The 10,388-nt window shown below is 43.8% G+C and overlaps 1 protein-coding gene across 1 annotated transcript; it reads right to left on the reverse strand.

Moving 5' to 3' along the window:
* Positions 1–2,160: 2,160 nt before the first annotated feature.
* On the reverse strand, positions 2,161–8,464 carry LOC143840552 (matrix metalloproteinase-18-like). Its single transcript, XM_077344164.1, has 5 exons — positions 8,429–8,464; positions 5,475–5,692; positions 5,240–5,385; positions 3,313–3,438; positions 2,161–2,354 (listed from the first exon to the last, which is right to left on the reverse strand). The coding sequence occupies exons 1-5, from the start codon at positions 8,462–8,464 to the stop codon at positions 2,161–2,163; spliced, it is 720 nt and encodes a 239-aa protein (XP_077200279.1).
* Between the last annotated feature and the right edge of the window lie 1,924 nt (positions 8,465–10,388).

The following is a 10,388-nucleotide window of genomic DNA, read 5'->3' on the forward strand; positions in this document are numbered from 1 at the left end:
GACCAGCAGCAACATGCCAGCTGATGCTTGGCGGAAGACTTGGGCGCCTGCAGCCAGCCAGGCATCCTGCAGAGCACCAGCCCCGAGCACACCCGGCACATTTCCACCCCCACCCTGCTTTTCTCCCCTCCTTTCCCCTGCCGTGCACCCGCTTCCCTCCCCTGGCCCTTTTGAGGGCTGCTCTCCTGGTGGGAGGGGCGGAGCTTGCACCAGCGGGCCAGCTGGCACCTGCACGCGGGCGCAGAGCACGCGGTGCACCGCCAGCATCAGCACTCCGCCCCTTCATGGCGCTGGCCACCCCAGTCACTCTCACCCCCCCCCCCCCACAAACACCAGTAAAGTCGCTGCTCCCCAGCACTGACCAGCAACAGTCTGTGGGTGTCTCTCACCCCACACAAACACCTTTCTTGATGGCATTGACTTTTCTAAATAAGACACCCCCTGAAAATAAGCCATAGTCTTCTTGAGGAAAAATAAATATAAGACAGTGTCTTATTTTCGGGGCAACACGGTAGCAGCAGCCAAAGTAACAGCAAAGGACCACACTGATAACATTGCAGGTAGCATTTGTTTTTATTTGAAATGTTGCATGAAATGTGCCTCTCTTTCTGCTTTAGGATTCAAGGTATCTGGCAGACGGCTGATAAAAACGAAACCACAAACATACCACAAAGGGAAACAATACCACGACACAATAGAGAGCAACAGGGAAACCTTCAAATTGAAGGCCAGCAAATCAGAAATCACCCAGAGAAATGTAAAACATTTGCTAGGTTGTCTAAGCAGAATAGTTGGCCTAAAATACGTACTCTGATGTGGAATATGGATGACCTTTGCAGGACTGCCTGATAGGACTTTGATTGTATCAACAGAGGCAAAGGGTTTAATGACCTTGAAGTGGATGAAACCCATAAAGTCCAACAAGAGCAAATGAAAGTACATAGTGACAAGTGAACAACTAGGAGATGCCATGTTCCCTTCTTCTTCTGCCTTGTGGCCAGGGTTTGATGCCGTCAGCAATGAAAAGCCAGCCCACTACTGTGACCACCCCCAGCAAAGGTACCTTTTTGCAAATATTGATGTGGAGCAAGTGAGAAAACTCTTTGAAAAAGGCCAAACATTGTGTTGAGATGAGTTCAGGGTAAGGTTGAAATGTGTTTGTGTATGTGCAAGCCAAGGGAGAGAATCCCTACCATTATTCCTTGGGAAAGAAATGTTTGCAAGCCTTGGACAGTCATGGCAGAAAGTGTTATCTGATGGTTGAGATTTTGCTTCCCTTTCAGGTGTCTCGAAATGAAATTGTATTCTTATCACTTGACTTCGTCACACCAGAAACATTCAAGAAGAAACCCAGGGGTACAAATTGCGATATGCTTCATCTCATGAGATGCATAACAGAACTCTGCCAGGGGTTTATTGTTTCTTTCCTGATGAAAGAAAAACAAAGCGATGGGTTAGGGGAAATAAGGTCCATGGAAAGCTCCAAAGAAAGAGGAGAAATAGCCATGCAAACAGTTTCAAAGAAGATGTGGATAATAATAAAGTCCACCCCTAGTATCAATATCAGACTCCAATGACCCAGTTGTCAATTTTTCAGGCAGCTGCAGGTGTTGCTCCTACTATGGTGACCCTTTGTTTTGCACCCATGACCCCACCCATTGCCTTCATTGTTTCATGTTAGGGTCAGCCCAACAAATAGAAGACCGACATGGTTAGTTTTTATACCCTGCTTTTAACTATCAGAATGAACCTCAAAGTGGCTCTTCCTCTCCCCGCAACAGACACCCTGTGAAGTAGGTGAGGCTGGAAGAGCCCTGGCAGAATTGCTCTGTGAAAAGACCCCTAAAGACTGTGACTGTCCCAAGGTTAGCCAGGTGGCTGCATATGGAGGAGCGGGGAATGAAGTCCAGCTCTCCAGATTAGAAGCTGTCGCTCTTCACCATTACATCACAATGGCTCTCTTAACCCATCCATCTCTCCCTTCACCAGTTATTGAGCAACCTCAGAGCCAACAAGGCAATTTTGTGTGCAGTTATGTGTTTGAACATCTTGGATAAATTAAGAGTACAGTCCCTACCCTTAGGTAAGACTGCAGATCTAAATCAGTAGGGCTTTTACGGGTTTTTTTAAAGGACAAGATTGCATTAAGAAGTGAAGTCCTCAAAAGACACACATTCCTGTACTGAATTTACCATATAATTCCTGGATCCTTCGCCTATCATCATCAGGAAGATGGTAGTTGGTTGGGTCGAAATATAAATAGGTGGGATACATCAAGGCACGCTTGACATCGGAATGGTTCAACCCCAAGGAGTGACCAAATTCGTGCATAGCAACAAGTTCAAGGTTGATTTCTAAAGCACAGAAGAAAAGGAGGGAAGGGAGAAGTTGCATGTCAGAAACTTAATCAGTAATAACTGGTACTGTGGTTGTTTGGGATTTCATTTCATTTTTGAAATGGATTTGTAAGCCGCCTTTCGGTATGGGAAAAGGAGAGGCATAAATTTTACTATAAATAGAAAACCATATAATATAAATGGATTACAGTCTCTTGCTGTTCTGTATTGTGATGAAATCCAACAGGTCCCCCTGGTCTCCGCCCCCCCTGCTTGCCTATTTCTTATTCGTTGTCTTTTTTCAGTCTCTGCTTGCCCCAGTTTCACTTCATTTTCTTTCCACCTCAATGGGTCCCAAGGGCTAACATTTATCCATCAGACGTATGCATATATTTTGTCACACATGTACATCATCATACATATATAGAAACAGCCACTATGTAGATACACTCACATGCACATCTATATTTATATCGTGTATAAACAAGCACACACACATTTTTAATGGAGAGCCCAGTGAAATGAACTGAGATGCTTGACTGCGTTGTTATTCTTGGACAGTTAGAATCATAGAATCATAGAGTTGGCCATCAATCCCCTGCTCAAAGCAGGATAAGTATCTGTCCAGCCATTGCTTGAAGACTGCCAGTGAGGGGAATCTCACCACCTCCTTAGGCAGCCGATTCCACTGCTGAACGACCCTGACTATGAACATCCCCCCCCAGATATCTAACTAAGTATTGTTCTACACATAGTTTAAAGACTTTACTATGGGTTGTATCCTCTGCCGTGGCCTGATCTCCTTTAAATGGAAATGAGCAATAAAGACATAGTAATGTACAGATAGAGGTCTGTCTTCTATTTGGGGTTCTCAGAATGTCCTCTCAATCAAGATCAGAGTAGGAGAATGCACAGGGTACGTTGGCCTAGGGACCTACTAAGGTGGGTTTCTATGTTACTTCAAAGATGACTTTACCTTTGTTGGTTTCTGACCACTTCTCACTCTCATCAAAGTGGGCATCTCCTCCTAAGCCATCTCCGGGTAAAAAACAATGGGCCAAAGTTCCGCCTGTTCCATCAAAAGGATTATTGTCACCATGGGCTAAAGTTAAAAGAAAACATAGTCATTGGTAAGGAACAAAAAATCCTGTTAGGTATTCTGAAATCTTCAGCATATTCACATTCTTCTTTGACATTTTGACTGCCCATATTTGTGTAGATGGGGAAGAAATGGAGGTAGTGACAGATTTTATTTTCCTGGGCTCCAAGGTCACTGCTGATGGGGACTGCAGCAAAGAAATTAAAAGATGCTTGCTCCTGGGGAAGAAAGCTATGGCAAATCTAGGTAGCATCCTAAAAAGCAGAGACATCATCCTGCCAACTAAAGTGCTTCTAGTCAAGGCTATGGTCTTCCCAGTTGCAATGTATGGCTGTGAAAGTTGGACCATAAGGAAGGCCGAGCGTCAAAGACTTGAGGCTTTTGAACTCTGGTGCTGGAGAAAACTCTTGCGAGTCCCTTGGACTGTAAGGCGAACAAACCGGTCAGTCCTAGAGGAGATCAGCCCAGACTGCTCCATAGAAGGCCAGATCTTGAAGATGAACTCAAATACTTTGGCCACCTCATGAGAAGGAAGGACTCCCTGGAGAAGAGCCTAATGCTGGGAGCGATTAAGGGCAAGAGAAGAAGGGGAGGACAGAGAATGAGGTGGCTGGATGGAGTCACTGAAGCAGTCGGTGCAAATTTAAATGGACTCCGGGGAATGGTAGAGGACAGGAAGGCCTGGAGGATCATTGTCCATGGGGTCACAATGGTTTTAGTAGTATCTAATATCATGGACTCTGGAGAATGGACTCCAATGGACTTCGAGGAATGGTAGAGGACAGGAAGGCCTGGAGGATCATTGTTCATGGGGTCGCGATGGGTCGGACACGTAACTTATAATATAAGTGTGTAATTTATAATGTTTTTTGTAATTCTTTTAAAATGCCAGGCTCCAGGAATGTCCTGGAATGACAGCTTAGGTCCCGACTACAGAGATCCATTTGCCTGGAGAAAATGGCTGCTTTGGAGGATGTGCTCTTGGACATTTTGTAACCCACCGAACTCCCTGTCCTCCCAAGGCTCCATACCTTGATCTCCAGTGGTTTCCTGACCTGGATCTATCAACTCTACCTCCTCATCTCCTGCTGGTATCCAGGAGGGACCTGGCAACCCTAGTGTGGAGTATTTTGGCAGCAGTGAGTTAACAGCGGAAGAAGCAGTGAAGCACTGTTTTGTTTCGTACCCTGCTTTTTACAATCTGCTGTAGTTTTAGTCGTGGCAGGTTGCCCCACCTCTTCCTGCACCCACATGGGGGAGCATTTGGCCTGGTGTGCCTCATCCGCCCCCGATTTGTGCTCCTGCATGGGAGCTGGAGCAGTGAAGTTCCCAGTGCGTAAATAGTCCACATGAAGCTGCCTTATAGTCCATTTCCGGACTATAGTCCGGACTATAGTCCAAACCTCCAGGCTGCAGCCCAGGATGAAACCTCCAGTGCATAAATGGTCTATATAGTGAATCAGACCATTGTCCCATCAAAGACAGTACTTTCTACTCAGACTGTGGCTCTCCAAGTTTATAGGCAGATATCTTTCATACCATCTACTGATAAAATCTTTTTGGCTGGAGATACCAGGGATTGATCATGGGACTTTCTGTATGTCAAAATGATTCTCTTCCCATTTAGAAGGCAGGGATTCTGTTCTGCTCATTGATAAGTGTGAAGCCTTACCACCATATGCAAATAGAATGTCAATACTGACAGGTTCAGAAGTGTTTCCAGATGTCAGCAGAATATCAGCAGATGCAATTCTCGTGAACGTCAGTGATTCTGTTCTGCTCTGTGATAATTGTAAAGACTTACCAAAATACGCAAACCAAATTTCAATATCGGCAGGTCCAGAAACTCTCCTGAAGGTCAGCGGGGTCACATCACTCCACACTTTAAATGCTCGTGGTATGATTTCATCCACTTTGGCTTTAGGCAGGTCCGGAGTATAATTATTTATTCTTTGAGAAACACAATAATATTTAAGATATTGGAATTCTATAAATAGATATATTTTTTAAAAATAGACAGGGGAGGGAATAGACCTAACCTGTAAGTTAGTGCTGTCTTGTTCCATTTTTGTGGATTTGCTGGTTGGGGAGATATATCTGGGAGTCCACACCGAGCTAGCTCTATTATCTTTATAAATGCTGCATTTATCATTCCAGTGACAGTCAAATGATAGAATTTCTGCATTGCTTTGATTTGTTCTATGGTTCGTAATGGACCGCTTGTCTTGTTGAGTGGGTAGTACTTGTCAAGATAACTCTGGATAAAGAAAAAGCAGAACCCAGCTCCATTAGAACCTTAATGGGCATACTTTTCTTTGAAACTGTGGTCATGGGGTTGCAGGTCATCAACGTATGTTAATAATCTGTGAAACAACGGAACTGCGGAAGTGGAAACAACTTGAGAGCTTAGTCTAGATTGGTGAGCCAGGTTGTTCATTAGTTAGTGGTCTTGATCCAGAAAGATAATCCCTGCATGCTCACATATCTCCCAGCAGGATAAAAAACACTGTACTGCCCTGGGGACTAGACATTTGCATGCATGCTTGGATTCAGTGGCTGACTTGGAAAAACCTATTGAAAGACATTTGATACAAGCATCGTATGAATTGGATCATAGAAATGACTTGTTCGCAGTATCTGTGGAAGGGAATCTTGCTGACTTCCATATTTTTTGAGCAGACCCCTGGGACCCCAACCCAAACAGCTGATGTGGGTGCTAGGGGAACCTTGTGAAAAAATACCATGGGGCATGGGGGGGGGGTTGGAAGAGGAGAGGAAATTAAGCAAATTAGCCTACCACTAAGATGAGTGGGAGGGATAAATCCCCCTCATCACTGCAGCCCCGCATGGGCTTTCCCCTCGCGAAGATCTTTAAACTCCCAGCAAATGTCTTTTTGTGGGGCTGCTTGGAGAAGAGAGAAGGCAAGGAAGATCTCTCTCCCTTTGTCTGGATGTCTGCTCACTGATTGAACATCAGCATGAAGATCATTATAGAAAGCAAAGATCTTACGGAACAAGCTAGGATGCAATCTTTCCCCCTGATGCATTATTTTTTTGTTTTCACAATATGGAATCTCAGTGGCATAATTAAACAAGTGAAGAACCATGTTCTTTTCATCATGAGGAGCTTGGCTTCCAGCTGATGCTTTCTTTTGAGATCTGATTAGCCAGACAAATGGTCTAGCACAGGGGTAGTCAACCTGTGGTCCTCCAGATGTCCATGGACTACAATTCCCATGAGCCCCTGCCAGCAAACACTGGCAGGGACTCATGGGAATTGTAGTCCATGAACATCTGGAGGACCACAGGTTGACTACCCCTGATCTAGCACTCTTCCAGGAATTCTATCTTTTCCTGGCTTTGCATCATCCCAAACTGGCATTCTGATCTATAAAAAGGGACTTGTAAAAACTCACCCCATAAGGTTGTTGGAAGCTTAGAAACTCACACATCAAGAGAGGGTTGTGAAGAAATAGTCTCCATAGTGATACAAGATACTGTTAATGATTCAACATGTGACAAGAACGTGGATGAATTTGGTCCAATATGTTTGAGGTACCATATGCAGAATTGTATAGTATATTTTACCGAGGGGGAGGATCTGTACATTAAGGACCAAATTAAATGTGATAGTGGCAGCCATTCTTCTTTTAATCATGTGTCCCATTGGTGAGGAAAGCTGGTTTTGGGGAACTTTATTTTTACCCCAATAGGGAAACATTTTACCCCAATAGGGAAAATAGGCTCTGCCCATGAGGCTGGGAGTTCGATCCCAGCAGCCGGCTCAAGGTTGACTCAGCCTTCCATCCTTCCGAGGTCGGTAAAATGAGTACCCAGCTTGCTGGGGGGTAAACGGTCATGACTGGGGAAGGCACTGGCAAACCACCCCGTATTGAGTCTGCCATGAAAACGCTAGAGGGCGTCACCCCAAGGGTCATATATGACCTAGTGCTTGCACAGGGGATACCTTGACCTTTACCTTAGGGAAACATGAATTAGGAGAACTTACCTCTTTTCATGTGCTGCATTTCTTCAGCCTTTTTCTCCTAGCAAGGCAAAGAACTCATGGGGAATTACTTCATGGAGAAGGATAGACTTAGTTTCCCTCAACAATGTGACCTTTTAAAATGTTCAGATGACTTCCTTATCCCCTGCTTCATGTATGAATACATGGCTACAAATTCATGGGTGCTGCCATTATTTCAACATTATTAGGCCAATGGTTGCCTAGGTCTTTTTAGAATAAATTTTGTTAAAGCACTTGTTGCAATTCCATCAAATGAAGAGATCAAGTCACACACCACATAGGGCTTGCCAAATATTTTTTACGACTCTCACCATGCAGAAACTGCCTCATGAAAAGGCATCTTCAGAACTTACTAGATAGACATCCACTGAAGTGTATCGGCAACTCATGCATTATAGATTTCTTCTACAACTGACAAAGATTTGGATCTCACATACCTGTACAGGGTTCAGGATTCCTCCTAGTAGGATGGGAATTGGGAAGGAAAAGCCAAAAAGCAAAAAAAGAGCAGTGAACAGAAGAACATACTTCATGATGCTGCCTTTCAAAGGGTCGGTGTCAAAGAAGAAAGCCTTTGCCCGTGGTGTGTAGCAGCGAAAGAGGACACACTTATATAGGAAAAGCTAAAAACAACCCCCTCAGTGACTCACCTTGCCACGACTATAATTTTCTGAGTTTGTGTTACCTTTTTTTTTGGGGGGGGGGGGAATATTGATATTTCCTCAGTGTATGAAGTAATATGTCTGTATTTCCTGATGCCAATCCAAGATAGGTAGCGTTCTATATTATTTGTCATTTGGCTCATCTTCTGAAACCACAGAACTAAGAAAGGACAAAAAAAGAACTTCCTTAAATTAAATCAATAAGCTGGGAGAAGGACAGTCAACCAATTCAAAAGTCCATCTGATAGGTTAGTCAGCTGAGTATGAACATACTTGTATCCTACCCAGGTTTCATCATACGTACCTTTCTGGAATGCCTCCCAACCATCCCAGACGTCATCTGGGCTCCCAAGAGACAAATGGGCCCAGCTTACCTGGGAGCCAGAGAAGCTCCCACCAGTCGACCCAAGGAGTGGGTTACCAGGAGGGGGGGTCAGGAGACATGGCCACCTCCCGAAGCAGGAATCAGTGCTGTGGAAGGAGCTGAGCCATGGCAGGATAGCCCTGCCCTGGCTGGGGTAGCAAATACCAAGACCAGCTTCCCTGGGGAAGGGGAAGACCAACAAGCCATTAAGATGAATATGCAAAGTATCATGAACTCGTGAAGACTGGTTGAATAAGCTTGGTTAATCTGCTCTGCTATGTGGGGCTTTTTCGGTCTGTAGTACAGAACACTCCCTTGCCAATGTGCCCCTGCCCTCATTTTTTTGCATCTAAGTCCAAGAAGAATTTCAACAAGGTTATGTTTTGTTGCTTCTACACACCCTTTCAGGCTCCCTTCTGATGCACTTTAATCTGGATTTACTGCTCATATTCCTCCTGCAACTGCAGCTTGGCTTCTTTTGTTCTTTTAACTAATTCTGACAAATTTAAACTAATTCTGACAAACCAATGCTGTCTCTTTCTTACCATTTTGCCTTTCCATCCCCCAATGGTCATAGGATCATAGAATCAAAGAGTTGGAAGGGATCCCCAGGGTCATCTAGTCCAACCTCCTGCACAGTACAGGGACTCCCAACTACCTGCCCACTCACAGTGACCACAATTTCATGCCCAGTGATTCATTCCCCAAACAAAAATCTCCAGAATTTCAGCCCGGCCTGGAGGGAATTCACCTACCATCCTAAAGTGGCGAGGAAGCCTGTCCTTCTGAGGAACCAGTTTGTCAGGAACTTCTTCTGGATGTCAGGAACTTCTTCCAGATATTTAGCTGAGGGCCATTCTGCACATCGGAAAAAAAAAACACATCAGATACTGATGACATTGAGGTAAGCCTTTCACTATATCTTCCGTGTGGGGAATGGCCCTGAAAATTCATTTGAATTAATTATTTTCAACCTATTAGTTCTGGTCCGACCCTTTGGGATAACAGAAAACAACCTAAGAATAACAGTGCCAAAGGAAAGTCAGGATATTTTCACAATTCAGACCCTGAAATTAATTTTATAAAGAAGAAATTACAACTATGCATATTTAACTCATTTGTGGAAAATCTTTGAAGGATGATTCTCCATAAGGATCTTTATTCATTCCAAAATGTGTCCATCTGTCTAATAAATATTTGAGAGATTTACAGGACATTCTACCCACCCGCCCCCTGATTTCATATGGAAAAAGAAAACACAGAGAATAATCTGAGACCACGTTTGAGAAATAGTGGAAAGGAAGTTTTGCTGTTTCAAGTTTAGAATAAAGTTATTATATCTCAAAGCTGATCTGGGTTTTAAACTGGGCACATCTACATTAGGTAGAGCACAGCTCTGATAGGGCAATCCTGTGAACACTGTCCTGGAACTAAGTCCCATTCAATAGACTTTAGGATCATGAATAGACAAGTTTAGGACTGCTCTTTTAGTCACATGGGAAAGTGTTTTTCAACATCTACAGTTTCTAACCAAGCTCTTCTATCCATTTGTTGATGAGCAGGCTGGTTATGAAACCACCAAATTTGAAATGCTCTTTCAACAGCATATTAAAGGTTGCTTGTCAAAATCTTATTAAATGTTATTAGAATCTGAATGTCAACCTTTTTTAAAAAAAAAACCTTTGTAAATAACTGGGATAGAGAATGGGGACATGATGCTCATCATTATGTATTGATGCGTAAATCATCTAAAGATTCCATGCTCCCAGGTGATGGACATCAGGAAAATGATGGTTCAATGCAACACAACACCTTTAAGGACTGCCAACATATACCTCCCAAAAAACCTTGGGTAACTATTGGTACAGTAACCTGTGCAATGCCTCCTTTATACCTCCTC

The sequence above is a fragment of the Paroedura picta genome, chromosome 6 (genome assembly GCF_049243985.1).
Source record: "Paroedura picta isolate Pp20150507F chromosome 6, Ppicta_v3.0, whole genome shotgun sequence".
Taxonomy (NCBI): Eukaryota; Metazoa; Chordata; class Lepidosauria; order Squamata; family Gekkonidae; genus Paroedura; species Paroedura picta.

Coding starts and splice junctions, on each gene's coding strand:
- LOC143840552 (XM_077344164.1), bottom strand. CDS start 8,464: ATGACGTCTGGGATGGTTGGGAGGCATTCCAGAAAG. Junction 5,693..8,428: donor TTGGGAGGCATTCCAGAAAG/GTACGTATGATG, acceptor TTCTTTATCCAG/AGTTATCTTGACAAGTACTA. Junction 5,386..5,474: donor AAGACAGCACTAACTTACAG/GTTAGGTCTATT, acceptor TGTTTCTCAAAG/AATAAATAATTATACTCCGG.